Source organism: Enoplosus armatus, chromosome 22 (assembly GCF_043641665.1).
Source record: "Enoplosus armatus isolate fEnoArm2 chromosome 22, fEnoArm2.hap1, whole genome shotgun sequence".
In the NCBI taxonomy this organism is placed as follows: Eukaryota; Metazoa; Chordata; class Actinopteri; order Centrarchiformes; family Enoplosidae; genus Enoplosus; species Enoplosus armatus.
This window is the reverse complement of record NC_092201.1, coordinates 8,917,230-8,935,940: the sequence shown is the minus strand read 5'-3', so window position 1 is coordinate 8,935,940 and position 18,711 is coordinate 8,917,230. Positions and strand designations below refer to the sequence as shown.

General features: G+C 41.6%; 1 protein-coding gene across 1 annotated transcript in view; it reads left to right on the top strand.

Moving 5' to 3' along the window:
- LOC139304873 (protein PHTF2-like) overlaps positions 1 to 18,442 on the top strand; it is a 37,415-nt gene extending 18,973 nt beyond the window's left edge. Inside the window, exons 3-21 of the mRNA XM_070928768.1 lie at positions 4,806 to 4,862; positions 5,197 to 5,208; positions 8,697 to 8,766; positions 9,235 to 9,393; positions 10,389 to 10,554; positions 12,686 to 12,847; positions 14,046 to 14,274; positions 14,401 to 14,547; positions 14,689 to 14,845; positions 14,971 to 15,041; positions 15,232 to 15,360; positions 15,453 to 15,538; positions 15,759 to 15,951; positions 16,090 to 16,221; positions 16,374 to 16,460; positions 16,960 to 17,115; positions 17,216 to 17,311; positions 17,423 to 17,548; positions 18,260 to 18,442. Of these exons, the coding sequence (XP_070784869.1) occupies positions 4,806 to 4,862; positions 5,197 to 5,208; positions 8,697 to 8,766; positions 9,235 to 9,393; positions 10,389 to 10,554; positions 12,686 to 12,847; positions 14,046 to 14,274; positions 14,401 to 14,547; positions 14,689 to 14,845; positions 14,971 to 15,041; positions 15,232 to 15,360; positions 15,453 to 15,538; positions 15,759 to 15,951; positions 16,090 to 16,221; positions 16,374 to 16,460; positions 16,960 to 17,115; positions 17,216 to 17,311; positions 17,423 to 17,548; positions 18,260 to 18,280 (2,256 nt within the window). The 3' untranslated portion in view covers positions 18,281 to 18,442. The remainder of the gene's footprint in view (positions 1 to 4,805; positions 4,863 to 5,196; positions 5,209 to 8,696; positions 8,767 to 9,234; positions 9,394 to 10,388; positions 10,555 to 12,685; positions 12,848 to 14,045; positions 14,275 to 14,400; positions 14,548 to 14,688; positions 14,846 to 14,970; positions 15,042 to 15,231; positions 15,361 to 15,452; positions 15,539 to 15,758; positions 15,952 to 16,089; positions 16,222 to 16,373; positions 16,461 to 16,959; positions 17,116 to 17,215; positions 17,312 to 17,422; positions 17,549 to 18,259) is intronic.
- Positions 18,443 to 18,711: the final 269 nt, after the last annotated feature.

Here is an 18,711-nt window from a genome sequence, read left to right as displayed (position 1 = left end):
CATTTAAGGTCCTAATACAAATTAAATTTCCAAAGACTTGAAAACTCAGTTGTAGCTCTCTAGTGAGCCACATTTGGGGTCACAGCCCACCTTTGAAAAGACTGTAGGGCTGCAAAGATATTTTCTTTTGAGTAAATCTGTTGGTTATTTTTTTTAATTAATCAATGATTTGTTAGTCTATAAGATGCTGGATCATTTGCAAAAATGCTCATTGCAAGTTCCCAGAGCTCAAGATGACGCTTTTCAAAGGTTTGCTTGAAGACGAATAAATGATTAGACTTATCGCTTCAGCACTTAGGACCTGGGCAGCAGAAATGAGCTCTAAACACAACACCGACATATAATCTCCTTATAACGTTTCTATGGCAAACTTCTTAGCAGTTTATTTACACATGGAGCAACATTTGCATTAATTTGCAGTTTTTGGTCTCGCCCAACTCCTGAGGGAAACGCCTGGCTCTTTAGCAGCTAAATGCTCCACTATGTTCACCAGCTAGTAGGTAGTGTACCGTTGGTTTGTAGAGCTTTTTCTCCAAATCATTGTGAGCCGTGACACCCAAACAATTAGCTGAAAGATGCTGAAAACGCTCAGCTGAAGAGATATTCTCTGTGGTTTTGTCACTACGAGTTACACCCGTCAACATTCAAGGCTGCGCACAGGAGGGAGTGTGTGTTTGAAAAGGCAACATGCTCCTCCCTAACCCTGATAAACAATATTTGAACAATTATTCACAGCTGATCTGTGTGTTAATGTGTTTAAACCTTATGATGTTAACTGCAGACACACACTTAAACACAAACCTCCCCCCATACCTCTTCAAACCAACGTGTATGTGTAAAACACCCCATCCATTGCAGAGGCAGTTGTTATATAACTCTGTTGCTTCGCCCATAATCCCCCCCCCCTCCTTCCCCTGCATCGTCCCTCCATCCGTCGTCATGGTGACCCCAGCACTGCCGCAGCGGCACACTTGGCCTCGTCATCTTCCCTTCTGCTGCACTCTCAGCACTTGATTTCTTGCTCGTCAAATCGATGAAGTCCATGATTTTTTTTTTCTCATTGAAATCAGTTCAGATTCATGTGCCATCTGACCAAGACCAACCAGTAATGCCAACATTAAGAGGCAAGTGGACAGAGAAACTGTAATTTGAGAGTTTTGTTGTAGATTTATTTTGAGAGGAGGTGGATCAGTATACAGATAGTGATGATACGGTGTGTGTGTGTGTGTGTGGGGATAAGAGGATTTCCAGTGCTGATAATTCCCCTCCATAAGATCCCAGTTGGAGTGTGAGTGTAAAAATGATATCCTCCTTATCTACACCCTCTCTCCTTCTTTATCTTTCTGCTGCGTAGTCTGGTCATGTTTGCCCTCTGGCTGTCCTCCGCATATAATCTAACACCCTCTCCAGTCTGTGTGTGTGAATGTATTTTTTAATAGGTTGAGTGATGTGGAAAATTAGCTGTCAGCCCAAATGTCACACAGTAAATCAGTCAGTCAGGCGTCATATTTAATGCTCTCCGGACGCTGAGAATAGGCTATTTGTTCTCATGTGGTGGAGCCTCGGGACCTTATTTGTCAATAAGCCACAGCCCAATCATAATGTCACATTTTATGAGTTGCAATATATTTTGCTAAATGAACAGGGGGGTAATCTACAGTGCATTATTGCAGCGTTGAAAGACATAAAAAAGTGAATTTGGGGGCAAAAATTCTGACAAAAATAAAAATCACTGAAAGAATAGGAACTACAGTTACTTCCTGTTGCAGTAATGGACAGGAAGAAGACTTATGATAAGACAAAGATCTTTAGTTGGTCAATTACAGACTAGTAAGAACTGAACTCACCGAAGGTCCATTGAGTAGCTGTTCTGTATCTTTCGATTTCATCATCATGTAAAATACGCAGATGTTTTGCTAAAAAAGAAGAAATGTTACCTTATTGAATTGTTACAGGTTGGCCAGGGCTTTATGTTGGACTAAAATATTTAGTAATACAGTACATAACAAAATGGTCTCATCATAAGCTCCATTTAGGGCTGTTCTGGATCTTTCAATCGCATCACATGATCCCCATTGCCCAGTTGTCATAGAGTTGTAGATGTTAAAATGTCCACGTTTCTGAGGACTTCTCGTCAGTGTTGGCTTGAAAGTGGTGAGATTGTCTAGTACGATTTTCAAAGTGAAGAATTAACTTTAAATCTTAAAATGTATTCAAACAGTCCCTATTTAACTGTTAATGTTAAACCGCGTGAACTCATAGGACTCAGCCACTTACAGACAAAAGAAGTTGAGTACGTTGAATCATCTGTATGATGGTGTGAGCTGCGGGGCGGCGTCGTCATGGCAGCCGCATGCTACAGTTTCAAAATGAAAAGCAAATCATCAAAAGAGTCATACACTTCAAACAAAAGGTTAAAAGTTGCACAGGGTGAGATCAGGGTTGGACATGGACGCGTAATGTGGGGGGAGAACAACGTGACGCACTGCCTGACCCACAACTCATGCTGGTATCTGGTGGTTAACACGGGGATATCACAAGTCATCAGGGCCGCTGTGTGCACCATGTGAAACACACGCTGATCATTTGCTGCTGAGATGATTAGTTTTTTGAACTATCCAGAAGTCTGAATTCAGATGATGATGTTGTTGTTATAGAGATAGGTTGTCATGTAGACCATTACAGATATTTAAACTTTGAGACATATCAAGTATCGATGTCTGCTGTGTCTATAACGTTATATTGCACCGCAAAAATGTGGATTGAGAGAAAGAGGGGAAAGAAAAGAGAAAGAGATCTATAAAGTAACTCTTTGACCGACATTAAAAACACTTTCTCTCTGTCGTCACTTGTTACGATCGTCTTTTCTGTCTCTCTCCGTGTTCTTCTTTGACCTCTCTCCTCATCTCTTTCTATCCATGTTTAATGAAGTCTCATTAAAGATGCAGAGTTTCCACTGGCGAGCTCGCGGGGTGACCCAGACTCGATGCCTTGGAGACACACACACACACACACACACACACACACACACACACACACACACACACACACACACACACACACACTCACATGAATACACTGATATGCTGAAGGCAGATCATCAGCTGATCCTCTTTAAGTCTCTGGAACACACACACACACACACGCGCGCTGTATAAAAAGCAAGTGACTTTATTCTCCCAGCGTCTTTTTTTATCGTGTTAGTATTATCTGCTAATCGAGGATTAAAAAGAAGGAGAAATAAGAAACTGGCAACTCTAGCAGGGTGAAATTACAGTTTGACCTTGGAGTGTTTGTTTTGTTTGCATGTGTGTTCCCAGGTCAGATGTCTGGACGAGGGACAAATCTATCTTGTTCCCACGAATCACTGTCTGTTTTTCTTTCTGTCGCTATGCTCCTACAAATACACTGAATATATGTTTGTTTTTAAAAGATCCACATAAGTGTGTATTAACCACTCCACTGGCCTCATGCACACACACACTCTGCAGCTCTATTGATCCCAGTGATCTTTGTGACAGTGACCAGTGGTGCTGCATGCATATCTCTAGAGGCACACACCCCTGTGTGTGTCTGTGTGTGTGTCTGTGTGTGTCTGTGTGTGTCTGTGTGTGTGACATTGATAAATACTGGCTGGAGTACAAGATCATACGGTCAGAGAGGTTTCTTGTGAAGTTGCACTCCAGTTGAACCTGACCTTCTCTGGACCAGTTTCACAGGTTCTTGACTTCACTTTAGAGCAGAAAGAAAAAGTGAAGACAGAGAGGTGAAAAGGAGACGGTGAAAGAATCTGTGCAGCCAAACATTGTTTAAATCCACAGAATAATAACTTGTTATGTGGGAAAGTAATGCTTAACACACAGTAAACTCACCCTGGTGACCCACTATCCTGTTACTTTATTTCATCTATTTATTTTGTTTTTATGTTCATTGTCAAAAAGCAATACAAATAATAATTTAACAAAAAGATACCAAAAATATCAGACATCATTTTGGGGAAATGTGTATAAAATGAGACACAAGACATGTAGAACATTTCTATTTCCAAGACATAAAAACATGGAGACTTGAGTTGAATATTGAACTTCATACATGTATCTTCAGTGATGACTAATAAGTTGGTACAGAATATGTAATATTGTCAAAAGGTGTGGCATAAGATGATTTCTACGACCTTAAAGCTACTTAAGGGTTATTTTACAGTGGAAAAATGGGTCAATTACAGGTTTGTTTTTTAAATTAATGCTTGTAAAATTAGGCTTTTAAAATCCAAATTTACTGTGAAAAGATTCATTAGCCGCAGGTCCAGATTTATCCAGGTCGCGGTTGTAAAAATCCAACTTGTTTTATGAGATCATGACGGCTCCATTTGTGAAGCGAGAGCTTTGAACTCCCACAAAATAAAACACTAACTCTTCACAATCTTGGAAATCGGTTGTTATGGGGATCTAATCTGGCTTTAGATAATGATGATGATGCAGATACAAAAAATGAAGGGGCGCTGGCAGTTCACTTCGAATTCAAGGAGAGAAACGATGAAATGACTTTGTTTTATTTTTATATATTTTAGTAAATGTGAAAGACCCTTCCACTCAGCAATATGAACGTTATTGAGGGAAAGTGAAGCTTTTTAGTGCATCTATGAAAACCTTCATTGGGGTTTGGATCATTATTCTTCTTCCTGTAAACCCCAAGAAGATGACATGTGCACGGCGTCCAGAAACTAAAAGCTTGTACCTGCTCTCTGTTTACTGTAGCTCTTCTCTCCATATTTCATCATTAATCCTTCCTGTTTGTTTTCACAGATCGGCGCCTATGACCAACAGATATGGGAGAAATCAGTGGAGCAGCGAGAAATAAAGGTACATTTTGTTCATTGTTTGTTTGCTCCTCCATCTTTCTGTTATTTCACCGTTGTTTTCCTGTTTTCTTTCTGTGCTCTGCTTATTCTGAATGTTTCTCCTCATCCTCGATTCCTTTTGGTTCACTTTGTCAAGTCTTTTCTTTGACTTTCACTCCCCTATCTTCCTCCTGTGTTTGCTGTCTCTCACCATGCTGCCAGTTCTTTTCCAGTGTTTTCTTTTAACTCTTGCCTCTCTGCCCTCCTGGCTGGGTGTCGCCTGCCCACTTCTACCTCTCTTCATCTCCATCTCCGTCCCTTATTCTCCATCCATCTTTTCCTCCTCCTCTCTGCAGTTTATTTCTCTGGTGAGTACACAGCGGGGAGGACGTCCCTCTTGTTGTCCCACAGTGCACGTCTGCTCACCCACGCTGTAGGCTACTAGACTGTGATTGGTTGGTTTGATTGCTCCAGTCGAATCCCGGTGTGTTTATTAACCTCACTCTGCGTTCACACTGTAGCAACACTGCTTCGTGATTGGCTGCAGGAAGAAGTCTTTCCTCATAGAAGAAAATGAGGGAACCGAGCAGCTGTGGCCCCCAGAGTTGCTTGTGGTGTGAACACACAGCTGGATTAGCATGAGTCATGTGATCAGGGTGGCACCAGGCTGCGTGCGGCTGAAACTTCGGTGGTCTTTAACTTTTAACAGACAGTTTTTGGGTTGAGAACGATGACTCTTTAAGTGACCCAGACTTCATGAACGTCAGCTCAGATCAAAGATTCACGAAAGACAAAACGTTTTACACACAACGCAATGTGTCATAGCTGCATTGCTGCGTGTGAATAGACATAACAAAGTCAGCTAAGTCGGTACGTTCTCAACAGAAATGTGCATATGCTCTCTAGTCCTTTGTGTTGTAACACTCATTCAGCTGGAAATCAACAGTCTTCACAGTCTTTGTTTTATTCTGTTGAATCCTAAATGATCACAACCAAAAACTCTGTCCGACTGACTTCAGCTGACAAACAAGTGCTAAACAACATATAACAACACTACAACATATGGCATATTTTAATTATCTACATAATCAGAGAATACTGCAATTATAACAATGCCAAAAATAAGATAGATACAGAAAAACTGAAAAAACGTATGGGATAAGTAATGTAAATGACAGTTAAGATTAGAAGAAATGAAAGTGTCTCTTTGTGTCACTTTGACATGAATTGGTCAGTTTCAGGATGTTGTCCTCTTTTATTCTCCACCAATTTAGCATCACACTCCTATAACACTGTCGGACTCAGTTACGTCATAACTATAGACCTCTTGCCCTGCTTCATGATATCTCTCTGTGGGTTCAAATTAGCGGTTAGTGAGTGCTTGTGTGAGTGCATGCCTTGAAGCGACTCCCCCCGAGTCCAGATCTGTGTGTAATTAGAGCCTCTTCACCTGTCTGCAGTGACCTCATCTTTGACCTGTTTAAAAGGGGACAACTTCATCCTCCCTTCTCAGATTTAATAAGAGAATATATCCAGCTGATATCCAGCGTTCCCAAACTGAGGTTTCTTAATGTGTTTTTAGGGCAGGGTTACATTTAGTTTTTAATTTATTTAATTTTTTTCAGTTAATGATAGTGATAGAAAATATAAACATTGTGTGCACATCAAAATTTCATTGTCAGTTTTCTGTCCCATCTCTTCTACCTCTCTCCTACTGTACCTGTTGTCCTGTAAGCAGAGAGGTGAGAGTCAAGACACTCTCTTTAATGAGCTCAAAGTCCTCACACACACACAAACACAGCGCTGCGACCTTGTTACTTCGTCTGTCAAGTAATCGTTTCTCAGAGTTTGTATTGAGTTTATCTTAGCATGTTATGGATACTAGATGTGTCACCCCCTCACTCCTCCTTAAGTGTTACTTATACTGTTTATAATTGTTTTTCTAATAAATCCAGAAGAACATAGCCATCTGTAAAATGTGCGGAAGTCCAAACTGTTTTATTTCACCATTCATAACTGTTCTGACAAAATAATTGGCACTCAAGCATTGTCATTATCAATTCTGCTGATCTTATATCTCATAGAGTGAATGATGAAATTGAATTAACTTTTTATAGATATTTGAAATGAACTCTGCAATCAAACGAAACTCACTGTTTGACACAGTTGTAAGTGAGGTTTTAGTGAGAGAAACACTGTGTGAAGCTCTGCCGAGCAAAACCAGTCACCACCTGCTGGTGCAAACAGGAAGCTGCAATATATTCTGCTGGGTTTTTAGTTCAGATTCCATTGTTAAAATACATACAAAAGTACATACAATATGTACCGTTTTAGGTGTGTAGCAAATAGTAAAACAGAAGAAAAAGCCTATAATAAGGAATGCAAAGAGCAGCTGTTTTAAACACTTTTCCCTCCAGAATCCACACTAATGATTCAAGTGAATGACTTGCATTCGTCACTGAGGCATCATTATAACTTGTAACTGCAGGAAAAACTAGTTTATAAAGATAAGAGGCTATGAATAGCGCAGAGATAGGGGAGCCGCGGTCAGACGAGATGTTGTGAAGGACTTTACTGCTGCGGTAAATCTACTGCCAAGAGGAAGCTATTGATCGGCTTCTTTTAGCCCAGCATGGACGCACACACACACACGCACACACACACACTACTGTCCTGCTCTTTTATTCTCTCATATTTCCCTCTCTCACACACACTTGGCGTATTGGCTTGTTGGTTGTGGTATTTGAAGATAAGGGCCTCCATCAAACCCCTGTATCAGACCATTGACTGATAACACAGAACTTGATTGGCCGGTAAGTAAATATTGGCATGAGCCAGTCAGATTCAAGTGGGCAGCTTTGGTATTTCACAGGGCTGTTCAATATGACTCACATCCTTAAATGTTCAGTAATTCAACGATCTGAAAGGACTTGTTAAGGTCTTGTATACTGATAATGAAAACCTTTTGAGTAGGGCTGAGCATTGTCTGAAATGTTGCTGATGCCAAAATCATACTTTTTTTGATACCTTACTATAGAAAATATAAACGCTTTTCCACATAAGCCCTTTTTCATTTAAATGAAGATTTAAAAATCTCAAATGTTAAATGTTTAAACACAAGACAAGACTCACTAAGAAAGTACCCCTAATGTCTAAAAATGGCCACATTTTGCAAGTAAGGAAACATCTGCTCAAACAAGAAGCTACTTTAAATGTTCACTTTTATTTACTGTCCCTCACACAGAAAGGCCGTCATGCACCACAGAAATTCAGAATCTATGCTTGCACATAAAGTTTCAGTACAATTTGTACCCCGCCCCCACACACACACATACACACACACACACACACACACACATGAAGTGTATGCATCATAGGAGGAAGTGACTGGCACAGGAAGTCAGCGTGCCACAGGGGAGCGTTATTCCCAGGGTCATAAACTGCACAAAAAGCACCAACTTTAAAGCTGCAACAGTGAACCCTACACGGGGGGATGACGGCTATAACACTCTGTTTTAAGCTGGTTTCAAGGACTGAAAGGTTGTTTTTCTTTGAACGAATGCAAAGCAGCAAAAGAGACTCAACATTTGTAGAGTGTGTAGAAATCTGTTTAGTAGATGTGAGTAGATGCAGTGAAAGAAGAATAGAGCCAGTAGCTGTGTGAGCCTGAATGCACAGCGTGCCTCCTCAAACACTGAATGTGTGTGTGTGTGTTTATGAAGGTGCACGAGAAGCCTCCTGTAGTTGACTTCCTGTGTGTGTGTGTGTGTGTGTGTGTGTGAAATATCTTTATATTAATCTCACTGTGTCTTCTTTGTCTGGCATTGACTCTGCGTCTCTCTGTGTCCCCCTGCAGGGCTTGAGGAACAAGCCAAAGAAGACCGGACATGTCAAACCAGACCTGATTGACGTGGACTTGGTTAGAGGTGAGAAAAAAGTGTGTGTGTGTGTGTGTAAACTATCTCTCCATCAAGCTAATTAGCTTAGATACAGACAGGCTTTCTGCTGAAGCTAAAAACCATCGGGCACACAACATCGTCATTGGCATAAAACACACACACATGAACCTGAGATGCCAGCGTCGCCGTGCCAACCTCCTGTCACCGCTAACCCTAGCTCTTTCTGTCTTCATCTTTCTATCTGCGTTCTCATCTCTTCCTATCTGTCTCATATTCATCACATTCTCAATTATTCATCAAATCAGTCAAATTCATCCTCAGCGTTATTTCACTGCGCAGGAAGACAGATAATCAAGACAGAAATGGAGGAAGAGGAGTCAGAAGGAAGAAGATTAAAAGATAAACCCACTAATGAGACTCCAGGATGTATTAAGTGATGAATCATTTGGCTTAATTTGGTCTTGTTAAACTAAGTGTGCGAGTGTGTGTTGGCAGGTTCGGCGTTTGCCAAAGCCAAACCAGAGAGTCCGTGGACATCACTGACCAGGAAAGGTATCGTCAGGGTCGTCTTCTTCCCATTCTTTTATCGATGGTGGATCCAGGTCACCTCCAGAGCCATTTTCCTCTTACTGCTGGCTCTCTATCTGCTGCAAGGTAAGTGTGTATGTTTGTAGTGGAAATATCACATTTCTCCTAAACTGTGCACCAAAATCAGCTCATTAAATATCAGAAACGGGTCATGCAGTTGCAAAATCATGCTTTATTTCATTTTATATCTTCAGTTCTACAATTTTAAGTGTCTAATGAGGTTCAGTCACAGCATCATCACCTAAACATTTACTGATTGATCTGGTGTTTGGGCTGAATTGATCCTCAGCGGATGTTTTAATTTTCGACTGAAAACCAAATTCACAAGATGTTCAACAGCTGCAACTGTGGATCTAATCTGCTGTTTTTCTTAAAATACACATGCAGTCTGCAGCATCTTGCGAGCATGGAGAGCTCCCGGGTTACTCCCACACTTGCTGCGCAAACACTTTCAAGACCAGTGAACAGGGTTTTCCACCACCTACATCATGATGCCCTTTTCAGCCCTGACGAAAACAGACTGTTATTTTTTATCTCTCTCTCCAACGCTCCACCCTTCCTGCTCACTTCCTCCACGCACCACATCAAAAACACACACACACACACACCTTCTATTTGATTTAACACTACAGTAAAGGCAACTTAAAGGTTCATCAAGTGATTTTTGAAACACAGACCTGAGATGCGGTCACCGTGTTAGTTTGCAGGGCTAACATGTTAGCAAACAGTTGCTGAGTCACACATTCACCAGACACAAAGCAGCACAAGCATCGCATTGGAGTTGTCTTTCGGTTGCTGGATGAATTTAAGTTCAATATTCACTCTGTGTGGTGTCCACAAACCTCTGAGAGAAACATCTGGATCTTTAGTAGCTACAAGTTCGACTATTTAAATGGACAACGTTTGGATCTCCGTCGGGTCAGAGAAGAGCTCATTTTGACCTCACAAAGTTGCAGAGTTTGGTGTTAATTCTCAGTGCAGGTTTAAACAATAACCCTGATCCTATCATTTCATTTCTTTGCTTCTAATGTTGTAATGGATGCTTTCTTCTCTCTCTACAGTGGCAGCAGCAGTCCTGTATGCGATCATCCCTCAGCCTCATGGGATACCGACCACCGAGGTGTTTGGAGCCATCTGGCTCATGTTGCTGTTGGGCACCGTCCACTGTCAGATCGTCTCCACCAGGACCCCGAAACCTGCCTCCAGCAGCGGGGGGAAGAGACGCAGGTAATGACGGGGGAAAAGGAAAGAGGGAAATACTCTGTATGAGAAGGAGTGAACTGAAGAAATGGAAAGAAACCGTGAAACTCGTGCAGGGAAAACAATGCAGAAAATAAAGGGGGAATAATACAGGAGAAGAGATCAAGCAAAGGAAAGGAGGGAAGTTGTTGGATATGGAAGGAGGGAAGGAGAGCAGGAGGAAATAAAGATGAGGCGATGGTTATAGAAGCAAAGAAAAAGAGGACAACATGGGTGCAGGAGGGAGTGAGGAACAGATTAATCACACAAGAGATGAAAGATGTGAAAACATTAAAATGCACGCAGAAAGTCCCTCTGGACAAAAGGGAGACTCTGAAGGAGATAAAGAGAGGGAAAATGGAGATAACACACACGAGAGGAAGAAAGTTCTGGAAACAAAGTCATGAATACGTCTCTTGTTGCTGGATTGCGTTTGTCCTCAGTTTGCTCTCTGCAAAGCTCTCAGTCGGCTTCTTTCTTCAAAAATCAAACTGAATAGAAGCCTGTTCATCATGGAGAAAGTTTCTGTGGACATCAGCGCCCATCAGACTCTCCTCAGACTGAATCTATTACTATTTAAATCTTTTTAAATGTAAGTCATTTAAAGGATCTTTTAGGACCAACATTTTTGTATCTAGATTACAAGCTTACTACTTGCCAGGAAGACAATTAGGTGTTTTCATCTTTACAAAGTGGATTTTTTCGAAGTCATTTGACCGATAATTGAGTTATAAAAGAGATAAAGATAAAAGAGTTTCCTAAATGGGCGTGTTTATCTTAAAGGAAATCTCTCCATGATAAATCTAATGTCACTGGTTTAAAGACAAATGGGATTCACTGTGTGTGGAAGTAGAAAGTAGCTCGCTTTATTTGGTGTGTTTGGTAGTTTTTAGACTCGCAGTTTGTGATTTTTCTCTCTGTTGGTTTGAAGCTTGTCAGAGTGCGGCTGCTGTTTCTGGTTTAAAATGATGTCAAGACAATTTTCAGACTCTCGGGTAGAAAATTGGACCATGCCACAGTTTTGGAAAGGGGTTTTGGGAGGTTTTTGAGTTGGGGGGCGGGGGGGGGGGGGGGGGGGGGTGTAATGGTAAGAAATAGAGAGAAATTATTTTTACACCATGTAGATTCTGTTCCTCTGTACATTTCTCTGTCTTTCTCTTTCCCTCATCCAAGTCGTTTCATCTCATAGACAAAAAGATAAATCAGTCTGCAGCACAGGAAATGCATAATCCAAATTTCACAGGACATTTTCAAGTAAAATCTGAGTGATATTTGGTCACCTGCCTGCATGCCTTCAGATCACAAACCAAATTTAGTTGTAACAGTAGCAGCAATTTAGTTTTCTTCCATTTCAATCTCCTGATTCAAAACCAGCAATCATTGTAGTTTTGTTACCAGATGAAAGACTTTATGAACATCCTGTTTATCCTGCCTTTTAATTTTAAAACCAAAAGACAAAGAGTCCTGTCCTTCACCTCTCCTCTCTGTCCTTTTATTAATAACCAAATCCTTAAGGAGCAATTCTGCAAAATCTAACTTTAACGTTCGTATCCTGCAAAAGTCACAAAAAAAAAGGATATATGTTGAAATGTGATGCTTCCTAATCACATCTTAAAATCTGGAACTTCTTTGAGCTTTTGTCCCTCGTTTACCTGATTTAGGTTTTAAAAGCGCTTTTATAAAACGTCTTTCATAATTGTATGTGCTTGATGAATAATTGGACAATAATCGTCCATGAAAATCTCTTCAAGTCACCTCTGAACATGTCGTGAGATTTCATTTTCATGCTATAGCATTTAACTCACAAATTTTAAACATTTTTATGAAAATATCTACTTTTGCAGAATAACAACCTAAAAGAGGATTTTGGTAGAATTTGCCTTTTAACTGTATCGGCATCTGTGTCCAGTGGGTGTCTGAGTTTCTGCGTTAGTGCCTTTGCTCTTAAAAGTAAAAGCTTAAATTATTTCCAGTTAGCACCTGATTTAAAAGTGTACCATCACAATGAGAAAAAGCGGCCAGGCTCCCAGTGGACACACTGCTGTAGTTTCAAGTCTTCCTAGTCTCCAGGTCTCCGCTCTAAGTCTCTCTCCACCCCTCTATTCTTTCCAAACTGAAGGAAGTTGAGGAAGGCATCTCAGATGGAGGTGCATAGGGAAGGCGACGGGTCTAGCACTACCGATAACACACAGGAGGGGGCGCCACACTCCCACTCAGCCAGCACCACATACAGCCTGGGCGCTCTCTTCCAAGATTTCTGGCATGATATCTGTAAAGCTGGGTGTGTATTTTTGTTTCCCATCTTCCTAAAAAGAGATGATGTACAAAGACAGGGCTGGGGTTCAGTTCACAAAATGATCTAAAGTTTTTAGTTAAATTAGTAAATTAATTCCAGTAAATTCAAAATCTGAAATTTCATCAAATTATGACATTTTTATTACACAGTTTTGTGTCCAACCAGTTAATAAACGGATCCCAGCCTCGCCTCAGACCTAACCTGGGCTTCTTCAGCTGCAACATCTGAACTTTTATCTGATAGCGGAAACCAGTTTCTCACATGTTGACAGTAACATTTGGTGTTGATGTGCAAAGACAAAAACATTGTTCTGACCTGCTGGTTAAGTTCTTAATTGAGCGACTGAAATGTAGCAACAACAAACCAAATCTTTGGTCTTTGGCACCACAGTTCTCAGGGAGGAACGGAGGGATTTTGCAGCTGATGTTGATGTGCATGACTTGCTGATCAAGCTGTGTTCAAAAGAAGCATAGGGCGTTGTTCTCGGCTGGGGGAAAAAATCTACCAATAAATCAACTATCCGAAAGTTTGTCATGCCAGATATTTACCCAATTTAAATGTCTATAATTAGTATTTTATCGCGTCTGTCTCAGACCGCAGCTTCTCCCCAAGCTTCTACTTTGAGCAGCTTTCAGCAGACAGCAACAGTGTGGAACGTTTCGGAGCGCTAAATAACTCCTGATTTGGTTACTTGATCTATTGATTATCTGCCACGTTCACTTCAGCTCTCAGTGCGAGACACTTCCACCTCTGTCAGTTCATATTCCTCAGTGATTCATTCATTACTCACTTGTTCACCTTTTTAACTTCATTTAGAATTCCAATTTGTGAGGAGGACTACCAATTACACTAGGTTTTAAGATATAGTTCCAATACTTAAACTCAGTGCTTTTATCCATAATCCATTCATTTATTAACTTATTCAGTGCTTTATGCAACACTTTCTCTCCAATATTGGCATTAATTTAGTATAAACGTTCCACAGTGTTGTCTTGAATGCATCCTGGTAGTGTGATTTATCTCACTGCACGTCTGCTTCTGAGACTGAACTTCATTACTGCTGTGTTTTTATATAAATATCTGTCTGTCTCGATCTGTCCGTCTACACACCATCTTTTTCTATCGATCTCTCCTGCTCTTCCCTTCTCGCTTTTTCTTCTTCCCTTCTTTCTTCCTCCTTCAGATCGAAGAAGTCCAAGCTGTCCATCGACAAGTCGACAGAGACGGACAACGGCTACGTGTCGCTGGACGGCCGGGTGACCAATCGCAGCAGCGAGGAGGGGCTTCAGCTCCACGAGCAGCGATGTGATTCACTAAACAGGGCCGACGAGGTGTGCTGGAACTCTCACGTTCAGCCGGCACACACTCACACACCCCGCAGCACGGGACTGATGCTGGCCAGCGGCAGTAAGGTGATCCATCAAACCACAAGCAGAAGTCCTGATTGACTATTAACTGATCTATCAAATTTCACTTTCAACAGATCCACTAAAAGTCTGCCTCTCCAGGATTTGGTTGATGTGTTTTGTGTCTTTTAGGAGCCAGCATCAGATGAGGCGTCCAGTGAGGAGGACCCTGAAGCATCCTACAGCGCCCTCCGCAGGGGGGTTGAAAGAATGAACAGTGACTGTACGCTCAGAAACCGCAAAAATACACACCACTACAAGAAACACTACGCTGTGGAGGTAAACACACACACACACACGGAAGGCAACATGTTAACCTTTCAAAGCAGTTTAATCAATTTATGTCCGAAAAATGAAATAAGGACATAGATGTCATTTCACATTTTTCACAAAATGACAGTCCTCCCTTCTGTCTGTCAGGACATCCCCAAGTCCGGCACCAGCTGCAGCTCCAGATGTTCCAGTCTGAGGACTCAGGACTCGGAGAGCACTCGACACGAGTCCGAGACAGAGGACCTGATGTGGGAGGACTTCCTGCACTGTGCCGAGTGCAGATCATCCTGCACCTCAGAGACGGGTCAGAAGAAAACTTTAGAGTATTTGTGACTGGTTTAAATGTCTTTGTAGTTCTCGTGTACCAGCTAAAGTAATTTTAACATGCTGTCCCTGTTCAGAGGAACTAATCCTGTGACTGCTTTTCAGAGGGAGAAGGAGGCGGGACGCCTGTCTGTCCTCCTGCTAAAAAGGAATACAGAGACGACCCTTTCCATCAGGTATGTGAAGTAAAGTTTTGATGATTTGCAGTTCTAAATATTTATCGGATCATTTATATATAATTTAAATTAGTCTGCTTTCTTTCCCCAAAGTCCCATTTGAACAGTGCTACAGAGCAGAGTGGCTGCAGTAAATAGACGGGTCAGTAATAAAGTGGATGTTTTGTTGTATACGTTTTTTCCCCCTCAGGGCCATGTTCCCTGGCTGCACAGCTCCAACCCCGGCCTGGAGAGAGTGAGCGCCATAGTGTGGGAGGGGAACGACTGTAAGAAAGCCGACATGTCCGTCCTGGAGATCAGCGGCATGATCATGAACAAAGTGAGGAATACGTGCCTTTCATGTATTACCTAGTGACGTGTCAGAGAAAGATTTAACAAAACGAATGCTGTAACCTCTGCCTCCCTACACAGGTGAACCTCTACACTCCTGGTATTGGTTACCAGGTGTTTGGGAACCTGGTTTCAGTGACGCTCGGCCTCACACCTTTTGTGTACAGGTACTGCTGGCTTAACGTCGACTGACTGTGTGAATATGAGAAGAATCTGGAGAAATATTTAAAGATACTGCAATAAGAAACTCTGCCAGAGTTGCATATTACACATTTTCAGTAGTTGGAAAAATGCTCTCTAACAGTTTTAAAAAGTACAAAACTCTGTGTTTCACTTCTTGATCCCCCGGGATCAATACAGTATTTCTGATTCTGATTCTGACTGCAGGCTGGCTCAGTACCGTGACTTGGATCAGCTGACCACGCTCTCAGCCAATGAGCTGCTGTCGGTGGCGCTGGGTGGCGGGTCTGGATCAGATGCCTTGGTGATCACCATGGTGACACTCAGCTTCCTGGTGCGCGTTTGCCTTATATGGCTCTTCTTCTTCCTGCTGAGCGTCGCAGAGAGGACCTACAAACAGGTGAGACGGCGGAACTCTAAATTAGTGCTTTAATGGTTAAAAGTTTTTACTTAAGCATGAAGCTTCACAGTCTGAACCTCTGCACTATTAAACTCTCATGGGGATATTTGTCTATTAATGTTCATATGTGTGTTTCAGAGGCTACTGTTTGCCAAGCTGTTTGGTCACCTGACTTCAGCCCGCAGAGCCAGGAAGTCTGAGGTCCCCCATTTTAGGCTGAAGAAAGTTCAGAACATCAAGATGTGGCTGTCGCTACGCTCCTACCTCAAGGTACCTCACTGATGATATTCACACCCTTTTTAAAAATGCACTGTAGTTGTACTTGGTGATCTCAGTTCAGTTTCTCACTTTTGGGAAAATTAGCATCCATGCTAAATGCTTTTATCTGTTAACTTGAGAGTTTGACTCTGTTGCATTTGCAGAGGCGGGGTCCTCAGCGCTCAGTGGATGTGATCGTGTCGTCTGCCTTCCTGCTCACTCTGTCTGTCGTCTTCATCTGCTGTGCTCAGGTAATGTCTGAGAAACATTATCGCTCTGATGTTCTATGAGTACGTCCACGTTAAACAGGTTAGCTTAAGGGGTCCTGGTTTACAGATAATCACAAATGTCTCATTTCCCCCCAGGGATCTATAAAGTATTTCTGATTCTGATAACATTCATGAGCCGTGATCAAATCGCAGTTTTATGTTCATCACGTCTTGTGACAACAAACAGAAACACGCGCAAATGAGAACAACTACATTATGAGTTCAGCTGTATTACAACACTGTGTAGGTGATCAGGAGTTACAAATGTAACTGTGGTTCTTCTTCCTGACTGCTCGAGTCTGTGCATCAGCATGTTAGTGTCTTTTTTTTAATGCTACCACTGGGAGGCGCCACAGTTGGAATATCAGTGGCTTTAAGTTCATCAGAAAGCTTTGACGCCTAAGTCTGAATGAAAGACAGATTATATTAAAATGAACATTACATAACAGGCAGAGTAACGTCCTTGCATCTCTTCCTTCAGTTGCTCCACGTCCACGAAACGTTCCTGGAGTGTCACTATAACTGGGAGCTGGTGATCTGGTGCTCCAGTCTGTCTCTGTTCCTGCTCAGGTTCGTCACTCTGGGCTCCGAGACCAGCAAGAAGTACAGCAACACCTCCATACTGCTCACTGAACAGGTACACACACACACACACACACACACACACACAATACATGCATAACACCACAGCAGACATGCCTTCAGACGCTGACATTGATCCTGTGTGTGTTTCACAGATCAACCTGTATCTGAAGATGGAGAAGAAGCCAAACAAGAAAGAGGAGCTGACACTGGTCAACAACGTCCTAAAACTGGCTACCAAACTACTCAAGGTAATGTCTCTATCTTCACAACTCCTTTAAAACGTTAGTTTAAGTGTCAGGGTTTTTTATACTACTGGTCTAAACTACTGTGTATCCCTCCCTCCCTCCCTCTCTCTCCAGGAGTTAGACACTCCTTTCAGGTTGTATGGTTTGACTATGAACCCTCTGCTCTACAACATCACCCAGGTGGTCATCCTGTCGGCCGTGTCGGGGGTCATATCTGACCTATTAGGATTTAACCTGAAGGTATGTGTGTGTGTGACAGAGAGGTTTATGGGTTATGAGGGAACAGAGAGAGCTGTTTTAGCTGTTTTGCACCATTTCCTATAGCCCTGCTCTGAGTATAAACTGATCCACAAAAGATGCACAGTTTGCAGACAGCCGTGCGAGTGTCCCCAAGCTTCCAGCATTACCTGTTTCACACTGATGCACGGTTGAACTTTGCTGTGCCGCTTTCTGATATTAATACTTTTGGAAAAAGCCTGAAAAGCAGTAGTGGAAAATAGTGGAACATTTTCTCAAGTACTTCCCATTAAAGTACAAGAACCTCAAAACTGTCCTGATGTATTTCAGACTCTTACTTAATAATATTGTGCTTTTTACTGCACTACATTTAACAACTATAGTTACAAGTCACTTTATTTAAACAAGACATTTGATCGGTACATAAAATGATGCATCACTGTACCACCGGCAACATGATTTGTCATTTCATACTTAAGTAGAATTAGAGGCTTTATGGAATTAGAGCTTCTTGATGGACTTTTATTTTTTACATGATTGTGTTTTGTGTTTTTTCCTCCACTACTGCTGGAAAGAGATCTGCCATTTAACCTGAAACTCTAACTGTTAATTTGCCTCATTACTACAGATAATACTTTTACTCTGTGTGTTGAAAAGTTCCTGAAGCAGGCAGGTGTGTATTAACTCTGCTTCTGTCTTTGTTCCTGTTTGCAGCTGTGGAAGATCAAATCGTGACAGTGAAGGGAGAAACAGCGCTGACGTTCACGCTCACTGACTGAACGCACGTCTGACTGATCGATTTAACGGTCGACTGACTGAAAGACTGAACATCAGTCTCAACATATCGGAGTACTTTGACCTTCAACGTTCCCACTTTGTGCAATTCACAAACTATTTATTTACCCACTCAGTGTTTTTACTTAGGGTTTATTTGAATTGTAGTTTGTTTCATTTTTGTGTCCTCTGACACAAAATAATGCTATATTTTACCTGTCTACAAAAAGTGTTAGTATTATTATAAGCATAAGCTATTATGTGTAATACGATGGTTTAGGTTCTCAGCTGCATTTGCGACAGTTCAGTTTTCATTCAAGAAAAGGCAAAGTATTGAGCTGCAGATGGGGCAAAAATCATTTTATTGTAATTTTTGTGTTTTTATTTGCTTA